Below are 24,068 nucleotides of genomic sequence, written 5' to 3'. Positions count from 1 at the left end.
ATATTATATTCCCAGTCATAGACAGAGTAAACCAGTTACAACAATGACAACCACGGTCTGGTCACACACTGTGCATTTAATAGAAAGTTAAAACAACTGAAACTCTACCTTTTAAATGTAACGGTACAGCATTTCCTTTCACATTAATGTTACTTCAACATTAACTTGCATTAATGCAGCACAAGAGATGCAGCTGAATACTGCAGTTTGGGTTGTGTTGGTTTTTTTTTTATGTCCTAGCACAGCTACACCACCCATGTATTAACTGTTATCGGTGAGCAGTTTGAAAAGCTTTGTACTCTAGAGCTACTGGCTGCCATAAAATAGTTCAGGTTTGGGAGTTTTGGTTAAAAACAATTTTTTAGCAAGGTATTGTTGCCTGGTCTGTGGGTCACAGTACCCTTCTGAGATTGGAACAGTTGGTATGCAGTGAAAGCACCGCACCTGTGAATGGCCTCGTGTAAAAGCTAACATTTGAAATATCCTATAAAGAGATTCCCTGCATTTCAGAAACATTGCAGCCATACATTTAAAAGCCTGGTGGTCATTGTGTTTATAGGGTTTCCCCCCAAATAAAACATTTTCAGTGTTTTAAATTCCATCCCAAACCACTGAGGATACAGAGCTTTGGGGCATGGTTGGAGTGTTTGGACTCGACATTCCATATTATTGCTAATGATTGCAGAATGCTGTTTCTCAACTCAGGCTGGCTTTTGAGGTGGCTGTGAAGCAGTTCTAAGCCCCTTATTGTGAGCTTCTTGGAATCCATTTGGCCCCAGACAGACAACAATTTACCCTCATGCAGAACAAGCAAAAATTCAACGAAACTTCTATCTCTTTTGCTCTGAGTCATCAAAAGGGGAACCTGGGAAACAGGGCTCCCTCCCTCGTCCTCGTCCTCCTCCACCAGTTTGGTCTGCAGTGTGGCATGCTAGACACTTTGCAACAAAGACTTGGTCAGTCTCAGAAGCATTTATAATTCACGTTGGAGGTGAGAAGGAAGTGATGTGAGAGAAGTGAGGCGTCAGTGAGGGACCCCTTTGGCATCACATTTGCTGGAACGGGAAGATGCAGCAACCTCCCCCAGACAGATCTTGTCAAAGCAGAATAAGCATAACCCTGGCTCTTTTGTAAGGAAAAGAAGGGCACAATTTAAGTTATCCTTCTCAGTGGATACAAGAGAATGGGGCGGGGAGGACGGGGGGCAGATGGCTGCTGCTGAAAGGCCAAGCAAGAAGTTGCCTATTTGGGGAAGAGGTGTGTGGGAAGGAAAGAGCCCCTCAGACCAGCCAGGTACTTTGTATGAATTCCAGCGTCCCAGAATGGTCTTTTACCAGACCTGAGAGCTGCAGGTGAGAGGGGAAAAGATTCCAGACTAGTGGAAGCTGCCTGGTGGGGTTTTCATTCCAAATAAACACGGCACAGCACACACCTACGCTATATGGGGAGGGAGGGAAGGGGGATGCAGAGCTAGATCCAAGCAAGGCCTCCTCTCTACTTCTTCTTCTGCATTACTATGGAAACACTCCTGATGTCTCCCATGGCAGTGGCTCCCCCTCTTATTTCCCCCGCCCCAGCCGACAGTGGAACATTTGCTGAGAGCAAACTCCCTCTAGACGTGTGTGTGTGTGTGTGAAGCAAATAAGGTCACAGAATCGTTGCTAAAATAAAATAAACTTCCAAAGAACTAGGGGGAGTTGCTATGGGTAGAAGTCAAACAGGGCAGGTCTTTTCGAGATATATACCCCTTCACTTTCTCCATCTCTTTTCCCAGTTCCTGCCTGTTAATTCAGTATGCATGGATCAGCAGCAGCAGCCTGCCATCTCCCGCCCACCCACGCAGGCTATTAGTGCTTTGAGAAAGGTTTTCCTTCACACACACACACACACACACACACACACACACACACACACATGCAAGCTCTGGCTACATACGCCATCAGGGTCATTCCTCCGACTGCAGTTTGAATCCCCTGTAGAAGCAGCCTACTGAGGCTTGGTACCTGTCCTGTGTAGCCATCGTGTAGGAGATCACAGGGCTTTCTTCAGGGATCCTCAGCTGCTCTCTCACAGTGGGGTTCCACTCTGGATAAAGGACCTGTAAGGGAAGCTAGCTGTTACTCGGGCAGGTTTCTGCCCTTGCCTCATCATAAGCTGGATCAGGCCAGTGGCTCATCTAGTGCAGCATCTTGTCCTCACAGAGGCCAGCCAGGTGGCCCTGTGGGAATTCAGCAAGCAGGACCCAATCACAAGAGCCCTTTCTTCCCTCCTAGGGTTTCCAGCAACTGCTTTTGACTGCCTCAAATTGTGGAGGCAGAGCATAGTCATCACGGCTAGTAGCCACTTGTGGTCCTCTCCTCCATCGCTCAGTGGAGTGGACTGCAGTAGGTTGAAGACAGCCAAAATAAAAGTATTACTTTGCACAGAATGAAGAGCAGATGTATGGAATCTGTTGCCATGAAATGCAGTGGTGGCACTGAAAGGGGCCTGGACAAAATCTTGCTGCACAGCCATCACAGCTGTCAATCACAACTGATATATACGCAAATACAAGTTGATGTGGTTGTGGGGGGGGGGACACAGGGGAGGGGCTGTAGTCTGCTTCTCCCGTTTGCAGACTTCCCAGAGGCACTTGACTGGCCACTCTGGGGAGCAGGATTCTGGGCTAGATGCACCTTTGGGTCTGATCCAGCAGATGTTCTTCTAGAATGGCAGAAAGCAGTTGCAAACCAACAACTCCTTTTAATTTATGCACCACAACTAGGTGAGCTTTCCATACCTCTTCTACTTCACAGTGGGAAATCAAATAACTGGCCTTTCCCAACAAATGTTGGCTTCTTGCAGTGATACAAACACAGGGGAAACTTGGCTGAATAAGGGAATTCAATGAGCTTTAAGACTCAGCAAGCATCACTCAATGGAAGGTGCTAAGATTAATTCCCATCACCTGGCAACTAAAAGCGACAAATAGTCCTAGCAGGGGAATGGTGGCTATCTGAAACCACCCACAGATTCTGCAGCCATCCATCTCAGTTTATTTATTTTTTATTGCGTTTACACCCCCCCCTTTTCTTCAAGGAGCTCAAGGTGGCAGCGTACATGGTTCTCCACCACCTCATTTAATCCCCACAGCAACAACCCTGTGAGGTAGGTTAGGCTGAAAGGCAGGGACTGGCCCAGCGTCACCCAGTGAGCTTCAAGGCCGAGTGGAGCTTTGAACCCTGATCTCCCAGGTCCTAGTCGGGTATCTCTAACCACTGCACCATACTGGCTCAACCACAATGCAACTCTGGATGTCTCTATACACCCACATGCCTTTTAATTCACCTAAAAGCGTGGCAGAACAAAGGCTACCTTCCCCTCCAGGAGCAGGAATCTCTCTGCTCATCCATGAAAGGAATTTCTCCACTTGCTCGGGTGGCGCTGCGGGTTAAACCACAGCGCCTAGGACTTGCTGATCAGTAGGTCGGCGGTTCGAATCCCCGCAACGGGGTGAGCTCCCGTTGCTCGGTCCCTGCTCCTGCCAACCTAGCAGTTCGAAAGCACATCAAAGTGCAAGTAGATAAATAGGTACCACTCCGGCGGGAAGGTAAACGGTGTTTCCATGCGCTGCTCTGGTTCGCCAGAAGCGGCTTAGTCATGCTGGCCACATGACCCGGAAGCTGTATGCTGGCTCCCTAGGCCAATAAAGCGAGATGAGCGCTGCAACCCCAGAGTCGGTCACGACTGGACCTAATGGGCAGGGGTGCCTTTACCTTTAGTATTCCTTCAGGCTCTAAGTCAGGGACAGGGAACCTCAAGAGCTGGGTTGAATCCCCCCCCCCCAATCTGGTCCTTAGGGCTCTCCCTATGCCATGCCCCTCCCCATGCCACACTTCCTCTCGCCAACCACGCCCATCACTGGCTGTGCTCTGTGCCCTGCTTGAGTGCTTCTGCCTGACAAGACAGTGTCCTTGGCCTGTAAGAAGACATTTTGCTTGCCCTGGTGGAGAAATGGTGCGTGGGTCTATTCTGCCTCCTTGTGAGAGAAAGGATGCCGCAGGTGGTTCTGTCCCGATCATGAGAGAGGAGACCCAGAGGCAAGAGGCCCATTGCCGCACCATCTTTCTGGTGTGGGGAGCAGCTTGCACCCTTGTTTTCCGTGGCTTCGTAATTCTAGCTTACCTGCGCCTGGCTGCATTCGCCCAAGACTGGGTGCTCTTCATAGAGCTGGAAAGCTGGATTCAGGATGCTGAAGGGGCTCAGGGCGTCTTCTTCATCATCATCATCATCATGGCACGTTACTTTTGTGGGCGAGTCGGCAGTTCCTCCTGCTCCTTCGGAGAAGGGCTGGGGGACAAGCCCACCCCATTTAGCCTTTTTCAGTCTTTAAACAGAAAACAGGTATTTGCAAAGGCTGGAATGCTGACATTTAAGGCTTTTCCGGATTGCATATTTATCATTGTGTGCAATCATTCCCTCGGTTATTATTACTCAGCTGCTGCATGGGATCCAGGCAAGTTTCCTCAAGGGAGTACTTCTGTTACAGGAAAACATATTCCAGGCATTCAACATGAAATACTTTGCTCCTGGGAAAATGCAGTTTTCACCCCATCTCGGTGTTACCACGACCATCAGGAATACAGAGTGTGCCGGTTTCACAGGAATTTTATATAAAATATTTATATGCCACCCTGCAATGGAGCTTCCAGGGCTGCTTACAAATACAAGATGAAATACATAGATAATATACAATAACCATAGCGATTCTTACTGGTCAGAGCCCAGACGTAGCTAGGGACAAGCAACACAGTTCCTCTTTCTATAACCACACTGTGTCTAAAGTTCTGTTTTTAAAACTTTAGAAGCTGAGTGCTTCCCCTCCCCTCGTCTAGCTTATGATAAGGTGAGAGTTCACAAAGGCTTCTTAAACCATATAATAAGAAAATCCTTATATAAAACATGAATTATATATAAAGATCTGCTAGAACCTAAAATCCCTTGGTGGATCTCACCCATCGAAGCTGTGGAGGGTAAGAAGAAAGATATGAAGGGAAATTGGGCAACATATAAAATGCTATTAAAGGAAAAAATAATAAACTGAGACTAAAGGATTTTGAGGAAATTCGTATATATCTGATAGATTGGCTCCAGTATTTCCAACTTAATGAAAGATTTAAGTATAGACAAACGAAAAGGGTTCACTGGAGAAATATAAAAACTAGAGGAAAATCTAATCCAGCCTAAAGGAAAATATCTATCCCAGATGTATAACGTCCTCCTTGACTGGGAAGTCAAGGAGGAAGAGGTAAAATCAATTATGATCCGTTGGGCCCAGGACATCGGACATAATATATACGGTATATGAATGAATGGGGAAGGCTGTGGAGAGAAGACATAAGGTTCACTGCATGTTATAATTTGAGAGAAAACATAATGAAAATGTAATGCTGTACCAATGGTATTTGACCCCGGCCAAACTGGCCAAGATGTGCAAGAAAAGCTCTGATGTGTGCTGGAGATGCAAAAAAGGGATTGGTATGCACATGTGGTGGGATTGTGCAAAGATAAGAGAATTTTGGGACATACAATGAACTTAAAAAGATCTTTAAATTCTCGTTTCAAAAAAAAACCCCTGAGCCCTTTTTGTTAGGCATTATGTCCATTGATATACAAAAAAACCATAGAACCCTCTTTATGTACGCAACCACAGCAGCCAGAACTTTAAGAGCAAAAAATTGGAAAGGTGATGTAATCCCCCACAAAAACTGATTGGCAAGCAAAGATGATAGAATATTCAGAACTTGCAAGGATGACTGGGAGAAGAGGAAATTCAAACCAGAAATTTAGGAAAGATTGGACAATGTTCAAAGAATATCTTTAAAAGTACTGTAATAACACAAATTTCCTGACAGATTTGGATTGAATCTTGAATTTTATGGAAATTATAAAGTAATTTCCCCCCCCCCCTTGATAATTAACTGAAAAGATTAATACAAATGAAGTGCCAGTTACAGATAGGTAGCCGTGTTGGTCTGCCATAGTCAAAACAAAAAAAAATTCCTTCCAGTAGCACCTTAAAGACCAACTAAGTCAGTTCTTGGTATGAGCTTTCGTGTTCAGGTGTGTATCTGAAGAAGTGTGCATGCACACGAAAGCTCATACCAAGAACTGACTTAGTTAGTCTTTAAGGTGCTACTGGAAGGAATTTTTTTTGTTTTTGCGTATAGACTAGTAAGGTATTAAAAAGCACAATGAGGTGAATCAGAAGTTAATAGGGTATGTAATGTCAAATGAGGTGTTGTTAGTCAGTGTCTATGGTCTGTTTATGTTGTTCTTTTTGTTTTGTTTATGTTCTATGTAAATTGTTTTGTAATAAAGAATAAAAAATATATTTTAAAAAACAAAACATGTCTCTCCTTTATCAGTCTCTACAGCCACAGCTGGCACGGTAGCTTTCCTAGAGTTTGACTTCGCCCACAAAGGTGCCCTCCTCTGTTGTCTCCCGAGACAGACAGATGCCAACCAGCCCTGCACAGGTTTTGCAGTGCAACTGTGGCCCTTCCCAAGTTTGATTGTGCAATTCCCAGAGGTGTGTTCTCTACTTCTCTGCGGTCCAGACTTGAAGCAAGAGTACAACAGAGAAGGCCTGGCCAGGCTTTCACGATTTTGGGGTGGGATTCAATCGCATACTGGCAAATTCAGGTTGTGCCATTGTGGTGGTTTTGGTGCGCTTGTGCAGCAAACCCACTTCCTCTAAAGATCAGACTTTTTGCTATAAGGAAAATGACGAAGAAATGCAATGGAAATCGGGGGATAATGCTCCCTTTGACACAACACTGGCAAAGAAAATGTGCGCAGAGGAGGGCTGCCCAGTCTGGAAACTAAACCTTGTGAAAAATGGTTGAGGGAGTTGGGGATGTTTAGCCTGGAGAAGAGAAGACCGTGAGAAGATATGAATATATGAATATCTAATATCTGAAGGGCTATCGCATTGAAGAAGCAGCAAGCTTGTTTTCCAGAGGGTAGGAAAACCAATGGATTCAAATGACAAAGTAAACCTGAGGAAGAATTTTCTGGTGGCAAGAGCTGTTCAACAACAGAACTGATTCCCTCAGAAGCTGGCAGGCTCTCCCTCATCAGAGATTTCTAAACAGAGGTTGGATGGCCAAATGTCAGGAATTCTTTGAATTGCAGGGGGGGTGGAATAGACAACCACTGGGGTCTCTTCCAACTCTACATTTCTATGTATTAATAGCCAAACTTGTCAAATCCCTCTGTGTGAACAAATTAGGATGAATTATCAATAAACAGTTTGTCTGGAAGGGCCTTGGGACCCCAAGGGGACTCATAGAACCATGCTGAGTGATTCCCACCCCTGGCAGGTGACTAGGGTGTCAGAAGTTAACTTCCCATTCCTGACAAAAGGTCTGTTTCCTTACTCGTCCATGCTGCTTTGCCGCCGCCTCAGCTCCTCCAGATGATAGCAAACAGACAAGGCTCTGACATTTTCAAGTCTTTTTCGTTTTGGCCCCTTTCTCTTCTTCCGGCACAGCTCCTTGGGCGATGGGAGTTTCTGTGTGGTTGAAATAATCTGCCAGGGGAAAGGGTTTCTTTCACCCTCAGCAGGCCTTTGCACTACACAGCCAGATGTCTGAAGGGATAGAGAAAGCAAGAATTTGGCACTGGTTCATTAAATGACATTGCTATTTTGTGGTGGTGGCGATGATGACGATTGCAGAGGCAGATATGGCCAAAGCTGGAATGTCCATCTTCAGTGGCAACTGGGCATATTAATACTTCAGAGAACAAAGGGTTTTCACAAGCATCTTTCTTTCTTGGAAATTTATTGCACCTACAACTGATATTTGATTTCTCTAAAATAAGTTTGCACTGATTAGCCAATTAGTCACACTAATCAATGAAAATCATTCCCATCAGCTAAGATGCAGCCTTTAATTCATTCCCATCAGCTAAGATGCAGCCTTTAATTAATTGTTCAGCAGATTTTCGCTATTTTTATTCCAAGTACTTATAAAAACTGCAGGTGGCTGGGTGCATCATTTTACAAGGAAGATAAGTATGCTTTATTTATCTCGGAAGACATTGTTTCTCGCACATGCACATTTGTGCAGATCTAAATCAGTTGATTAATGATCAGTCAATGACTACCTGGCTGATTAACGAAGTAGAATTTATTTAATCAAGTGGCAGTTCTAGTCATCTCACCTCAAAATGATATTGTGGAGCTGGGAAAGGTTCAGAAAGAGGCAGCCAAGCTGATCAAGGGAATGGGGTAGCTCTCCTTTTCAGGAAAGGTTGCAACATTCAGGGACTTTTCAGTGTGTAAATATGGTGAGTAAGGCAGGATATGATAGAGGTGTATACAGTTATGCTTGGTGTGTGTAGGAAGTGAGCAGAGAGCAGTTATTTTCCCTCTCCGGTAATGCAAGAGCCCCACAGGGACCTCCAATGAAGCTGAATGTTGGGAGATTCAGAACAGACTAAGGCAACAGCTTCCTCTCAAACTGCTGCGTCAGCAGCACTGAAGTGAACACCCCAGGGCACAAGTCTGGGCAGCATGTATGGAGGTCCTTGGCTGCCTAGATGACCTCCCTCTCGGCCTCCCTGATGTGGTCCAAAGGAAAGCAGAACAAGACACTGGGCACCGGTTTGGCTGCAGGAGTTGCTAGAAGGAGGTGTGCAAGGCACCATCCAACCATCTTAGGGACTCCACTCTGGATTTGTGTCAGGTTTACTCCTCAGCTTTTTCTTCTCCTGAAAATTTCCCACAGGGCAGTGGAGGTTTAGGGTCAGAGTTTTCCTTTTCCAAGATGGGCTCCCTTCCCAGACGGACAAGCCCCACTTGCCCTCTACAGCACACCCTTCTTGATGGTTGGACCCACTGTTGGACCCACCTGAGCCTGTCTTCACATGCAGGGGAAGCCCCTAATTCACTGAAGGTTTGAGACCCACTGGCTACCCTCACCTGGTTTAGCCGGCCAGTCAAAGCCGTTTCCGGGGTGTGGCCGCTGTTGCCTGATGACAGCTTCCAGGCGAGAGCTGAGTGTAGGGTGGGGCCCAAGGTGGACAAACGACCCCAGAAAGAGCATGACGTGTCCCCCACCAGATAAACTTAAACTATGGAACTTGCTGCTGCGAGATGTAACAACGGCCGTCTACGTGGACAGCCCTCAAAGGGATGTGTGAGAGATTTGTGAAGGATAAGGTGATCAAGTCTACTAGTCATGTGTACCACCTCCGATATCAGAACAGTCTGCCTCAGAGAATGCCTGTTGCTGGGCAACATGAGTGGGTGAATGCCACTGCGCTCTGCGGGGGACTGATGGAGTTCGCCCCCTTCTGTACAGTTGCCACCTGCCTGCTCCTTTCAGGAGGCCTCAATCAGCCCCCTCCAACTGGGCCTTTCAGAGGCAGTTCTGGACTGCCCTCAGATGGGCTTGCGCTAGCCCATTGGGCAAGGAGAAGCCAGGGTGGTGCCAATGAGCCCGAGGAAAGGGAGGAGGGAGGAAGCGAATTTACATTCCCTTCTGAATGGGAAATAGGAGAGGAAACTGTCCCTGCAAAGACAGTGCACCCAAAGCAAAACTTTCTGGGGAGAACTTTCCCCAGAGGCTCACCTTAAAAACCTCAGGCAATCAATCAATATATATTGAGGACACAGACTGTTTGTGCCATGGTTTTGTTCCCTGGTGTGAGACCCCAGCGCCTCATTCAGAAGCAAGTTTCCGGGGTGCGTGGCGGGAGGGTGGTTCTCCCCGCGCCAGCTAACCTGCCAGCCCTCGACCTAATGAGCTCAGTTTCACTCAGCCAAGAGCATCCCTAATTAGCAACAGCCAGTGAGCTAAGTGTGGAGAAATCATAACACTTGGAGATACAGCCGTGCATGTCGGAAGATAATTAATCCAAAGGAGCATAAGTGAGGAGAAAGACCCAAGCTCCAAGAAATGCATCTCAATAAATATTTATGGCTGTGTTTATCTATTTGGTGGTGTTGTTTTTTTAAAAAACCAATATTCACCTACTTCTCTCCAAGAGAAAGTTTATTTAAGGGGCGGTGGTGGTGGTGAGTGGCAATCCAAGAAACCTGTTCTTATTGCCCATATGTACTTAGCCACAGCTAAGTACATAGGACAGAAAATGGCAAGCAGAAGGAACGTGGCATTGAAAATGTGCTTTGTCCTGGGGCTTTTGTTCTCAGGAGTGATTGCTTCCTACCTCCTCCTCCCAAGGAAATTGGAAGTGCAAAAGGCTGCCAGGAATGTCCCACCCCTTCAATGAGAATAGGGTGGGTTTTTTGGGGGGGGGAGCTACCATGCTTTGAATTAGATTTGCAAAGCAATCAATCTTTTTTTTCCTTAATGTTTAAAAGGTGGCAGTGCTGTCACACACCCAAAACATGAGAAATTGCCATACATATAATTTTTGTGTTATTCCTGTAACTGTGGGGGAAGCCAGGAATGTTGTTTGCAAGATGAATGTAAGAGGGAACAAGTTTCGGAGCGGAGAGGCGGACTGTGGTGAAGCAGCCTCTTACTCAGCCTCATCGAACAGAGCAGGGGGTGAGGAGAATCTGTACTCTTTAAGGTGGGAAAAGTGACATCACTGTCAGGAACTGGCTCCCAACAAGAAGCAAGAGGATGTCGTCTGCGGCCTTTTGGGCAGGGAGGGCAAGACACCCTTGCCAGCCCCAGCCCTCCCTTCTAAACTTGTAGGGGATAAGAGGGAATTGGGAACTTTATGCTTGGTCCACCTTTTCCAATCCAACATAAGAAAAGCCTGCTAGATCAGGCCAGAGAGTGCCCATTTAGTCCACCATCCTGTTCTAACAATGGCCACCTAGATGCCTGTGGGAAACCTGCAAGCGGGATTAGAGCACAAGAGCAACTCTCGCTTGCTCAGTTTCCAGCAACTTGTATCCGGAAGCATCGCTGCCTCCGATTGTGGGGGTAAAACACAACGATTGTCGCTAGTAGCCATTGATAGCCCTCTCTTCCTCCATGAATATGTCTCATCCTCTTTTAAAGCCATCCAGGTTGGTGGCTGTCACTGCTAACTGTGGGAGGGCAAGTTCCCGTGCCTGTCTCCAGAATGTGCTTGAGCACATTGTGGGAAGATGGCATCGTCGCGGGCACAGCCCCTTTGGGTGAGTTATGGCTGTGTGTACAGCCTGGTTCCCTGCATTTCCCCCTTCCCTCCTGGGCTGAGTGGGTATAAGATACGGCAGCTGTTCTGCTGGTGGAGCAGCAAGGTATCTCCACCCCCAGCGTAATTTGCGTGCAGGATTGCTCAGTGTGTCTGGAATGCTCCACGTAAAATTACCTTCCATCTTTTCTGCAGTGCACACACTCCCGCTGGAAAGGTTTCAGGTTCCACAGAGCAAATGAGGTTTGCAAAGGGAAGTATACACGCACACACAGCTGAGCTCACTAATCAGGGCAAACTCTATTTGCATTTTCCTATTTTTACATGGGCATTAGTTCCGCAGGAAAGAAGCAAATGATTTCAAAGGAAGCCTCATCTTGCCATCCATGAAAACTTACCAGCAGGGACGGTGCCTCGTTATATTCTTCCATCCAGCAGGAGCTGAAAGATAAATGTGCAACTAAGTACCACTGGCTTTTACTTCAAAATGCCTCTTATATATTACATTCATAACTCGGGGGCTGGGGGATGCAACTCCTTGGCAGTCGACAAGCACAGGAATGGGTTGACGCTATGTGCGCAGAATCCAAATTTCACCAAACAGAGGCTGACTGTTCTGAATAGGTACATTTGTATAATTTGTTTATTTTTTAATAAGTGCTTGGCTCCTGCTAACCACAGGGATGGTCAAGGAACTATGCAGAACACTAACTTTTAACTTATATTTTGCCCTGGGTTCCTTTGGGAGGAAGAGTGGGGCATAATTTTAACAAACAAATAAATAAAGCCTATCTTCCTCTGCCCATCTCCAACTCACACCAGCAGTCAATGCTCACATGTCTCCAAACATTCATACCAATAAGGACCAAAAACTTGAGTGTTGATGCTGTGTGGGTCCCTCCATCCTATGTTCAGGTTGTATATATGTGTCAATAAAACCATATATCCCAAAGACACCACAGTCTCTGATGGCCTCCAATCCAAGGAAACCGAAACCTGGGTAAGTACAGCAACCCCTGGAGTTTGTCGCTGCTCAGAGATTGGAGTAGCACGTAACAGCACTATTAAATCCTGGCTGGTTTTTCAGAGTATTGCAACTTTGATATTGCAGCTCAGCGGCTGCCCTGGCAAATGGATCAGAATTTGCAAAGGCATTTGCATGCGTTTTGCACATTCCTCTTCTCTCCTTGATGACTTAAGTAGCTGAATGTTTCAGGGGGGTAGCCCAAAGTGCAATGATATGCTGACATAAACAACATTTTGTATTGAGTTATGGACCAGCGGTGGTGGGGGCAATGGAGGGGAATTAGTAAAATAATTTAAAAAAGCTCTCCTGAAAGGATTGTGTCTGTATTTTGAACCATTATGCACAGTACTGTGTGTGTTACCCTGGTTGTTGGCTGAGACCATCCCAAATGTTGCTATTTGAACAGTCGGACCTGGCAGCCTCTGCTTCTACTTCTTGTTGGTATCTGCTGACCATCTTGGACTGTCTTGAAAAGGAGAAAGAGCAGATTACATCACACGTAAGCATAGACCAGCACAAACATTTCATTGGCAATTCAAAGCATGGATTCCAACAACTTACCTGTTTGCTGCGTTGAAATTTCACCGAGTCATGACTATTATGACTTTGATGGGAACCCCTCCAAATCTGCATCCTTTTCTGCAGAGATGCATAGCTAGGGGCATATCATTGCTGTAAAAGGAACTTGAGAAAGGCTGTGCTGGCATCGCAGGGGCAGAAAACGCAAGTTCCTTTTGGAAAATATCAGCTCACCTTTCAGGTACAGCTAGCGCAGGATGATGAGATAACCAAGCAGATCATATATATTTTCCAAGCATCCTCACAACCTTTGTATGTACTAGCCTAGCGGCTTGTTAAGAGTTAACAACTAAATGCAAGGAGCGTTCCAGCCCAGCAGATCTTAGAAATATATACGAGGAAGACTTTGGAACATATTTATACCTCAGAGGATGGGCCGTGTCTCATTGTTCCTCCATGCCTTGCCAATTTCCTACTTGCCCCCAGCACTCTTTGAAGTTAACAAATTAATATTTAATTTATGTGGGTTTATATAGAAGCTGCTTGTTTAATTGCTACTTACCCAACCTCTTTTTTTTATTACAGCACTGGATGTTGATTAAAAAAAAGAAAGAAACTGAAACCATTTGCCCACAGACATTGAAATAGTTCATGATCAAACGGCTTCAGGGCTTCAGAGAGATGTAGGAGAAGCCTCCTCCTAGACCTCCTCCTAAACCTTTTTAGGTCAACGCCTCCCTGGTTCCATAAATTCACCTCCCATATCCCAGACCCTATAAAAAGCATTATTCAGAAGAGCAGTTTGCACAACCCGCCACCAAGGAAGGTAGTAACACAATGGAATTCAAAACAGTAATGATTAATTGAACAATTAATCCAAAATCCAGTTCAAACTATTGGATGAACTTGATCCAGCAAAACCAGGTTTTCAAAGCCTGATAGCCATCTGCGACTCCAGTGTCCCTAGGGGGTGAGGAAGCTTCCTAGCACCCCCTAGGGAACCTCCCCAGGGGGCAGTACCACCCTAGACTAGTGGTTTTCAAAGGGTGTGTTGCACCACCCTGGTGTGGCAGGAGAGCATGGAAAGTGTGGAAGGAAGACTCAAGGACTATCACAGAAACATTTCAGTGTAGCATAGTAGCCGATTTTTATTCATTTATTTACAGATATGGATAGACCTTTGCAAAACGAGAGCAAAAGCATCAAGCTGATACCTCTCATCGGGTTTGCATACATATTTAAGGTAGATATGTAAGAGGCTCGTTTATAATTATTTTTGGGGAATGATTCATAGAATCATAGAATCAAAGAGTTGGAAGAGACCACAAGGACCATCGAGTCCAACCCCCTGCCAAGCAGGAAACCCCATCAGAGCACTCCTGACATGGTTGTCAAGCCTCTGCTTAAAGACCTCCAAAGAAGGAGACTCCACCACACTCCTTGGCAGCAAATTCCACTGTCCAACAGCTCTTACTGTCAGGAAGTTCTTCCTAATGTTTAGGTGGAATCTTCTTTCTTGTAGTTTGGATCCATTGCTCCGTGTCCACTTCTCTGGAGCAGCAGAAAACAACCTTTCTCCCTCCTCTATGTGACATCCTTTTATATATTTGAACATTGCTATCATATCACCCCTTCACCTCCTCTTCTCCAGGCTAAACATGCCCAGCTCCCTTAGCCGTTCCTCATAAGGCATCGTTTCCAGGCCTTTGACCATTTTGGTTGCCCTCCTCTGGACACGTTCCAGTTTGTCAGTGTCTTTCTTGAACTGTGGTGCCCAGAACTGGACACAGTACTCCAGGTGAGGTCATGTTGTTACGTAGCTGCATTGTCTTATACTTCCTGGTTGTCCCGCAGTTGTGTTCTAAGCTATAAATCAAGCACTGCTAGGAGTTGATTCTCTTTATTTCCCACTGTATTTCTTATCAATTAAAAAATATGGTGTAAAAAAAATGGTGTATTCTGAAAGTGTGGCCCAGAGAAGAAGAAGAGAGAACCACTGCCCTAGACCATCACTGAGGTACCAGTACCCCATTTGATATGTTCTGAGCATAGGTGCCAACTCTCTGGGGCCCTGGGTGCTCAAGCACCCACAAAATTCCCCACGAAAGGAATGGGCACCCTCAAATTTCAAGGCCATGCATGCTGCATGGCACCCATGGCCTTCACAGTTGTGGTGCCAAGCTGGCACTCCTGGTTCTGAAGTATACCATGGAGACTGGTGGGGGGTGGTGCCCCATTTGCCCTAGTAGACCAGCTGGAGGAGGAGACTCTTGAGAGTCCCATGGACTGCAAGAAGACCAAACCTCTCCATCCTGAAGGAAATCAGCCCTGAGTGCTCACTGGAAGGACAGATCTTGAAGCTGAGGCTCCAAGAATCTGGCCACCTCATGAGAAGAGAAAATTCCCTGGAAAAGACCCTGATGTTGGGAAAGATGGAGGGCACCCAGCTTCCTCTTCTCAAGATTGTTAGGCTGTTCTTCTAGACACTGTTTAACATCCCTCCCCCCTCGCTTTTAAGCCAAATTATTCTACATTTCTACACCTCCTGATGTATGTAACACAGACTGCAGATCTCAAGGCTGTGCAGAAGTAAAGCTGAATTGAAAAATCCTCAGTAAGGAAACCATCTCAGAGAGCAAGACATTTCACAGATTTTTCCAGCATCTCAAAAACACAACGGCAACCTTTATACAAAATGAGAGGCTATTCTTAGCCTCCAGGAGAAAAATAGGGGTTATTGGGGATTATTCTGATTCCTGTAAATACCTCCACATCTCCCAATTCAGTTTCTCTCTGCCACCTGCTGGTAACTTTTGCCTACGGCTTCTTATTTACACTTTCCCAAATTGCTGTTTTATCACTTCCACACCCTGCTAAATAAAGCTGCAGCAGCAGGACTTCCTGCAGATCTGGTGTGATGACCTCACTGGATAAAGTTTTAAAAGGATAACTTCTCCCTCTTGCAGTCCTAACTTCATTATCTAACTCTTGCCTTGCCCAGTCATTCGCAGCCGTGAGTCAGCCCAGCCTACCCTCGATGGGGTTGCCCTCCCACTGAAGGAGCAGCTTCACAGCTTGGGGTCCTTCTGGATCCACTCTGTCCCCCAGAGGCTCAGGTAGTAGCCTCAGGCCAGGGCTGCAAGCGCCTTTTACTAACTGCAGCTGGTTCAACAGCAATGGCCATTCCTGGGCTGGGGAAGCCTTGACGCAGCAGGTCATGTGTTGATTGCTTCAAGACTGGACTGCAGCAATGTGCTCTATGTGAGGCTTCCTTCACGCTTGAAGCTGCAGTTGGTGCAGCACGATTGCTGATGAGAAGGAGGCCTTGTTAGCATCTAACACTTGTGCTCAGAGAGCTGCACTGGCAGCCTATTTGCATCAGGGCCAAGTTCAAGGTGTTGCTATTAGTATATAAAGCCCTTAACAACTTGGGACAAGCTTACCTATGAGCTTGTCTGAACCCATGAGTGCCTAATTGGCAGAATTGGTGCTACTACAGGTGCCACACGATGCCTGTTCCACATTAGTAAGAACTTGACCATTAAGTGTGGCAGCACCTGCACTTTGGAACTCCCTGCCTCATGACACCAAGCAGGTGCCTTCACTGTACAGCATTCCTGTTGAGATAAGCCCACCGACCAGATATTTAGAAAGTTGACTTAATTTTAATCTGCTTGGATTTTATAACTTTTGTATGTGTTAAAGTAGGGTTGAGGGTTTGTTAAAATTGCTTTTATTGTTTTATCTTTTGTAAACTGCTTTGAGATTTATTTATGCATCTTATGAAATAAATAAGTTCTATTTTATGAAATAACTAAAATAAAGTTTGTGAAATAAAAAAAAAGTTCACATTCATTATTAATATTGGGCGGGCACTTTTACAACACTGTTTCAGACACCTGCTTAAAACTTCAAACCATGCTTTGAAGTTGTTTTGCAAACTACAATTGGGACAAACTGTGGCTCGGACAAACTGAACTAATAAACTATGGTTTGGGGAGGGTTCTCTATCCTTGGAGACCACTGCTGACAATAGTATTTGGGGATTTTAATCTTAGAGAGAGCAAGGGAAGTGGGAAAGTAAACCAATCTGTGACCCTGCTTTTAGCTGGATCAGGCCAATGGCCCATCTAGTCCAGCAACCTGTTCTCACGGTGGATAGCAGGATGCACTTTGTGGGAAACCTGCAAGCAGGATCTGAGCACAAGAGCAACTCTCCCCTCCTGCGGCTTCCAGCAATTGGCCTCAAATTGTGGAGGCAGAACATAGCCATCCTGACTAGAAGCCATTGCCTGCCCTCTCCTCCTCTATGGATTTGTCCAATCCTTTTTTAAAGCCATCCAAGTTGGTGCCCATTGCTGCCTCCCCAGGCAGTGAGTTCCATAGTTTAACAATGTGCATCACTAGAATGTCAATTTGTCAAAGCGCACACGACACATCGCACATGTCTTCTCTCTTTTCCTTTCCTTTTTAAAATGTACGTATCTCTGTGGCAAACGCAAGAAACCTACTTAACAAAGGGCATGAAAGAAGTGCTGCTCTCTCCTTCCATAGCGCAACCGGCTGGTTTAAAGCCTTGAGGATCCGCTCCTCCGTTCTCCTACGTCTGACTCGCAACGACACTTTCTGTCCTCTTGTCAGTTATCCTGGAAGGAATCGCAACCATCTGTGAGTCACACACGGAACACACAAAACCGACTTCATTCCTCTATGATTTTCACCATATATGTTATGTACTGAATTGAATAGGATCCAAACTGCAGCAGTCTGATTGGTCCTAGAACATTAGGATCCAAAAGGCAGCAGTCTGATTGGTCCTAGAACAATAGGATTCAGAATGCAGCAGTCTGATTGGTCCTAGAACAATGCAGCAGTATGATTGGTCGGCAGGAACCACCCAATCATGCTCCAGACAACCTGATTGGCTTACAGTAGAATTCTGGAATTAGCCAATCATGTGCAGCCCATTGTGTAAATAATGTATATAAAGCAGATACTTTGAGGGGACTTCCATTCATTCCTCCTCACCACTATGAGCTGAATAAAGAGCATGAAATCACCTTGCGACTCTGAGTATATTTCAGTATACAGGGCTACTCCTTGGTGCACAACACAATAAGAGCTTGGCTGCAGGATGAGGCCAAAAAATTCATTTGGTCCAGCACCCTTTTCTCACAACGGCCAAGCAGATACCCCAAAATGGAAGCCTGAGCACAAGAACCACATGTTACTCCAAGTAACTGGGTGCCAGAGGAATGTGGCCTGTCTGGGACTTATGTTCACATGTGGTGGGGGTTCAAATATGTGTGCAATTTCTTTTGGCAAAGGGTGTTTAAGGAGATAACAGAAACCACTGGGTGAAAGCTGACCGAAAGTCCAGAGGTAGCATTGTTATCGATTTACGATAGGGTGGGAGGTTTGCAGGCTAGCAAGGACTTGCTCGCAAATTTATTGATGGCTGCAGGAGTCATTACAGCTAGGAAGTGGAAGGGGCAAGGGGAATATAAAATGGAAGGATGAAATAAAGAGGTGTGGGATTTAGCTATTAATAGCATGCACTATTAAGGTAAGACGGGGAATATGCAGGAGAAATGATTTTGAGGAGATATGGAAAGTATTTGTAGAATTTGTGCTGTTAAAGCGGAAAGGGGTCAAACCATCGCAAGAGGTGCTGAAATTTTGGGAGGTTGGATAGTTACAATGGAATGGTCTCGGGGTGTGTGTGCGCACATTTTTATTTTTATTTATTATTTTTATTTGTAATAATAATAATAATAGAAAAAGAAAAGTGGCCTGTGACAATGGAGGCCACTAGTAGCCTTATTTATTAGCCATGAATTTGCCAGAACAGGTGGCCATCGCTACACTTTTTGGGAGCAGATTCTATCGTTTGGAGACACAGTTTGGAAAGCTCTGCTATACACTGTGGGAAGCAGGGTGTTGTTGCCGTTGTTGTTGTTATTATTATTATTATTATTATTATTATTATTATTTATATACCACCCTATACCCGGGGGTCTCAGGGCGGTTCACAGAATAAAATGTTTTTTGCGACCCAAATAACACAGCTACTACCCTGTACACAACGACAGCAGCACAGATATTGTATTCCCAAGGATGGAAAGAAGGAGAGGTTCCAACAAAGGAAAATTGGCTTTTGAAAATGATGGAGTACGTGGAACTGGAAAGATTAACAGCAAAGACGAGAGGCCAAAATGCCAAAGAAATCCTTGAGGACCAGAAACCTTTTATTGACTATTTAAAGAACTGTTAAAGCAAGATGAAAATGTCAGCAGGACTTGAAATATGAGCGTGAATTATTAAGATAAATAGGTTAAATTGTATGTATTTAACAGTATAGGCGAAATATGCACCATTTTAGGGTAAATATGGAAAGCGTGAAAGGGGAAGTCAAACGATAAAGTAACTCATGGTTTATGTTAAAATGTGTAAAGCCCTTTTTTTGTTTGTGAAAAAATAATAAATGAGATTTTTTTAATAAAAAACAACAACAACCCATAGCTACTACCTTCCTCCTGTGAGGATTTAATGTTAAATCTGAACTATTAATAGGAAGATGACCTGCCCCAATGTATAAAATATGCCCCGTTCCCCTTTGGTGATACCTCAGTGAAATTATTGTTAGAAAATTATTTATTATCGCAATGGAACAGTTACATTATGGGTGGCGGTTGTTTTTTGTAGGGCATCCTGATGAAGGTCACCCCAATAAACACCCATCTATGACCACCACCTGACACCTCACGACATGACCACCACCGCCATTTTTTTTAAGCAAAGACTTTTTCAAGAAAATCCTGCTTCATTTTCTTGCCTGTTACCTTTGCCCAAGGCAAATAACCTTTTTGTACCCCTCACCTCACCCTCACTGTGACAAATCCCTAAAGGCAAATATTTTCTTCATGGAAGCAGTTTTCCCTGTCCAAAAAAATACTGCATTACGGTCTCTTCATGTTGATTTTTCTCGTCATGCTAATAATGTCTGACAGGATGGTCATTCACTCCATAGATAGATAGATAAATAGATGTCAATAGATAAATAGATAGATAGATAGATAGATAGATAGATTAGATAGATGATAGATGATAGATAGATAGATAGATGATAGATAGATGATAGATAGATAAATAGATAAATAGATAAATAGATAATAGATGATAGATGATAGATAGATAGATGATAGATAGATGGATGATAGATAGATAGAGTCAAGCATATTTTTTTGGCGATGTCTCTCAAGTATGCTAAAGGTACGAAGGTGACTCCATTTTGTGTTGGCCCAATTTCCCTCACAGATTTACCTCAGGCTGCTCAAAAGAGGGAGGCGGGAAAAGGCGGGAAAAATGAAAGGTGCTGGATATTGGCTGTGGGGAGAGATAGAAAACAAGGCAAACTGCCACAGGGCAGCTTTTTGGGAGGAAACATGAGGGACTTAAGTGAGAAAGATCAGGAAATTAAAGGATGTGTGGGGGGGGGGTGACAGGGAAAACATGGTTCAAGGGGGAAAGTGGGGCATGTCTTTGTGGGGTGGGACAGCGGCTAAAATCTCTTTTTGGCTCTCTCCTTGGCTTAGCTCCTCCTCAGTCAAATATTCCCCATATTTTCCCTCAGAACAGACCGAAGGAACTGCTTGCGAGATGTGCTGTAATTATAAGCAGAGGGGGGACATTTTGGTTTGTGGGGGTAGAGGAAGGTGGGGAGAAAATGAGGGAAATGAAGGCTGTGGAAAGGAAGAGGGGAAAACAATGGCCGGAGCGGAAGGAGGAGAAACAAAGAAGAAGGGTGTGTGGCGGCCATATTGTTAGGGGAAAAGGCTTCGGGGCAACATTTACCAAACAGTAGGGAAGGGGCAGTTTGTTCTCAAATGTGTAGGAAAAAGTGAGGGAAACGGAGAGCATGAGGAAAACAATGGGGGCCGTTATTCTCCTCGGATATGTAAGAGAAAACAGCCCTAAAGGAGGCACTAACAAGATTGCTGCTGGTCAGGCAAACGGAAGAAGTAATTACTCAGATTATGTATGGGTAGTTTTCTAGGTTGAAGCCTATAAATGGAGGAGTTTTTGTTTTGTATTTGGGGATCGAGCTCATTCGTACCCCGTTCCCTGCGCCCTCAGAGAATTCTGGGGACTGTAGTCTGTCAGAGGCGACTGGGAACAGCAGCTCCCTGAGGACTGAACTACAACTCCCAGAATTCTTTGAGGGAGATCTCCCCTGCAAGGCAGGTGAGGCTGAGAGATGAGGACCGGCCAAAGGTCACACACTGAGCTTCATGGCCGAGTGAGGAGGATCCAAACTCTGGCCTCCCAGGTCCTAGTCCAAGACCCTCACCATTATACCAAAATGGCTCTCCAATACGCTCTCAGGCTTTGCATGAAGATGCTTAGGAAATGTGGAGTGTTTCCTCCCCCCCGGAGTGGCAAGTGTGTAGGGACAAGATCCCCCACACTGTTTGCATTTCAGGGGGTTGGACTAGATGAACCTAGACGTAGCTGTACAGTTATACATTCCTAGGATTTAGGCTGGACTGGATGAATCCCAAACCGGAATTAAGATCGCCGGAAGAAATATCAACAGCCTCAGATATGCAGATGACACAACCTTGATGGCAGAAAGTGAGGAGGAATTAAAGAACCTTTTAATGAGGGTGAAAGAGGAGAGCGCAAAATATGGTCTGAAACAAAACATCAAAAAAACGAAGCTCATGGCCACTGGTCCCATCACCTCCTGGCAAATAGAAGGGGAAGAAATGGAGGCAGTGAGAGATTTTACTTTCTTGGGCTCCATGATCACTGCAGATGGTGACAGCAGCCACAAAATTAAAAGACGCCTGCTTCTTGGGAGAAAAGCGATGACAAATATTAAATCTTAAAAAGCAGAGACACCACCTTGCCGACAAAGGTCCGTACTGTTAAAGCTCTGGTTTTCCCAGTAGTGATGTATGGAAGTGAGAGCTGGACCATCAAGAAGGCTGATCGCCCAAGAATGGATGCTTTTGAATTCTGGTGCTGGAGGAGACTCTTGAGAGTCCCATGGACTGCAAGAAGATCAAACCTGTCCATTCGGAAGGAAATCAGCCCTGAATGCTCACTGGAAGGACAGATCCTGAAGCTGAGGCTCCAAGACTTTGGCCACCTCATGAGAAGAGAAGACTCCCTGGAAAAGACCCTGATGTTGGGAAAGATGGAGGGCAGAAGGAGAAGGGGACGACGGAGGACGAGTTGGTGGGACAGTGTTCTTGAAGCTACCAGCATGAGTTTGACCAAACTGCGGGAGGCAGTGGAAGACAGGAGTGCCTTGTGTGCTCTGGTCCAGGGGGTCATGGAGAGGCGGACACGACTAAAGGACTCAACAACAACAACAGGACTTAGCATCTGAGTGCAAAGCCTGCACCCACAATGAATGGCATTTTCCAGCTGACACAGCGGGTGCCAACTCCTGTCCATCTGTTTCCTGCTGCAGCCACCTCCGTGAGGAAATGCACAGGAGCGTTTCCTGCTATACAGTTTCCTCCCATCAAGGGCCGTAGTCATTACCTGGGATTTGATTCCTGCACTGTTTGTTTTCCCCCCAGCAAACCTTCCCCCACAAACCTCAGCCAGCAGCCGATTTCCACTTTGTGTGCGAATTGTTGTAGCCGAGGGCAGCGCAGAAAGAACAAGAGGCCTCCGGCCAGACGAGAGCCCACCATTTCTTTAATTCATAGGGGGATGAGTCATAGATCCACCTAGAATCCTGTGTTCAGTTCTGGGCGCCACAATTTATGAAGGATGTTGAGAAGCTGGAAGGTGCGCAGAGGAGGGAGACCGAGAGGATTAAGGGCCTGGAAACAAAGCCTTATGATGAACGATTGAAGGAGTTGGGGATGTTCAGCCTGGAAAAGAGGAGACTGAGAGGAGATATGAGAGCCATCTTCAGGTATCTCAAGGATTATCACATGGAAGAGGGAGCAAGCTTGTTTTCTCCTGCTCTGGAGGGCAGGACTCGAACCCATGGCTTCAAGTGACAAGAAAGGAGATTGCAGCTCAACCTCTGGAAGAACTTTCTGACAGTAAAAGCCGTTCAGCAGTGCAACGGGTTCCCTTAGAAGGTGGTGGATCCTTCTTCCTTGGAGGTTTTTAAGCAGAGTTTGGATGGCCACCTTTCCGGGATGCTTTAGCTGAGATTCCTGCATCGCAGGAGGTTGGGCTGGATGACCTTCCCGGCCCCTTTCGGCTCTATGGTTCTCTTATTCTAAAAACATAGCCATTGTGGCCAGAGTGGCCATTGATAGCCAGGGCCGGCCCAAGACATTTCGGCCCCTGAGGCGAACCACAAAATGGCGCCCCCTCCCTGCTAGGCAAGAAGGGGTGAGTGAAGATCTACATCAGGAACAAGGCTGGAGTGAAGGCTTGCACTGGGATCTGCTGCTCCTGTGAATCCTGTTGCCTGAGGCAGTTGCTTCACCTGGCCTAACAGCTGGGCTGGCCCTGTTAGTCATTTATTTGCCTAATAATATTTTACAATCATCCAAGTTGGTGGCCATTGCCGCCTCCTGGCCTATTAGGCTCTGGTATAAATCAGTGAGGGACGCAAGTGGCGCTGTGGGTTAAACCACAGAGCCTAGGACTTGCCGATCAGAAGGTTGGCAGTTCGAATCCCCGCAACGGGGTGAGCTCACGTTGCTCGGTCCCTGCTCCTGCCAACCTAGCAGTTCGAAAGCACGTCAAAGTGCAAGTAGATAAATAGGTACCACTCCAGCAGGAAGGTAAACGGCGTTTCCGTGCGCTGCTCTGGTTCACCAGAAGTGGCTTAGTCCTGCTGGCCACATGACCCGGAAGCTGTACGCCGGGTCCCTCGGCCAGTAAAGCGAGATGAGCGCCACAACCCCAGAGTCGGCCACAACTGGACCAAATGGTCAGGGGTCCCTTTACCTTTTTATAAATCAGTGATGTAGCAGTGGTAGTCGACTTTCCCATGTGAGAACGCAGTGAACAGGTTTACAAAGGAGTAGACAGTGACTCTTGTTCCTTTGAAAAGCTCAGGCTGCTCACATTTGGCATCCGCCTTTCTTTCCCCCTCACTTAGCAGTGCAAATGGAGTCCAGCAGATGGCGGCCTAGGCAGATTAACACAGCAGCACAGCCCTGCCTTCCTTGTTGAGGCCCTTCCCGAAAAAGCATATACGGTAGATAAAGGTCACTCACAAGCTTTTTTTGACAAAGCGCTGCACCAAATGCTCCTCAGTAAGCTTAGCAGTCGAGGAGTAAGAGGAGAGGTCCTCTTGCAGATCAGGAATAAATGGACAGTTCTCCAACTGGAGAGATGTAGGAAGAGGAATCCAACTACCCCAAGGATCCTCAGACCTGATACTGTAATG

At 45.9% G+C, this 24,068-nt stretch overlaps 1 protein-coding gene across 10 annotated transcripts; it reads right to left on the bottom strand.

Annotated features, from left to right (window-relative positions):
• Positions 1–56: 56 nt before the first annotated feature.
• INCA1 (inhibitor of CDK, cyclin A1 interacting protein 1) lies at positions 57–22,361 on the bottom strand. 10 transcript variants are annotated; one of them, XM_081887026.1, is made up of 8 exons: positions 20,015–20,655; positions 17,203–17,337; positions 12,534–12,638; positions 11,544–11,586; positions 7,422–7,633; positions 4,165–4,366; positions 1,901–2,098; positions 57–1,870 (listed from the first exon to the last, which is right to left on the bottom strand). In XM_081887026.1, exons 2-7 carry the CDS (start codon positions 17,241–17,243, stop codon positions 1,946–1,948), a joined length of 756 nt encoding a protein of 251 aa, XP_081743152.1. In that variant the 5' UTR covers positions 17,244–17,337; positions 20,015–20,655; the 3' UTR covers positions 57–1,870; positions 1,901–1,945. The 10 variants fall into 10 exon arrangements, with proteins under 10 accessions (XP_081743152.1, XP_081743160.1, XP_081743157.1 ...); XM_081887034.1 differs by lacking the exon at positions 20,015–20,655 and adding an exon at positions 22,247–22,361 and having other exon boundaries at positions 57–2,098; XM_081887031.1 differs by lacking the exon at positions 20,015–20,655 and adding an exon at positions 22,108–22,217 and having other exon boundaries at positions 57–2,098.
• Positions 22,362–24,068: the final 1,707 nt, after the last annotated feature.

This window comes from Podarcis melisellensis (assembly GCF_964234715.1).
Source record: "Podarcis melisellensis genome assembly, chromosome: 13".
Lineage (NCBI taxonomy): Eukaryota > Metazoa > Chordata > Lepidosauria > Squamata > Lacertidae > Podarcis > Podarcis melisellensis.
Note: the sequence above shows the minus strand (reverse complement) of the source record. Positions and strands in the feature narration are given on the sequence as shown.

Bases quoted from the DNA above. Each gene is read 5' to 3' on its own strand.
- INCA1 (XM_081887034.1), bottom strand. From the start codon at position 17,243: ATGGAAGGAGAGAGCAGCACTTCTTTCATGCCCTTTGTTAA. The intron at 11,587-12,533 runs GTAACACACACA...TTTATCTTTCAG, and splicing joins GGTCTCAGCCAACAACCAGG to CTCCTGCTGGATGGAAGAAT. The intron at 4,367-7,421 runs GTAAGGAAACAG...TTCTGTTTAAAG, and splicing joins CGGCAAAGCAGCATGGACGA to ACTGAAAAAGGCTAAATGGG.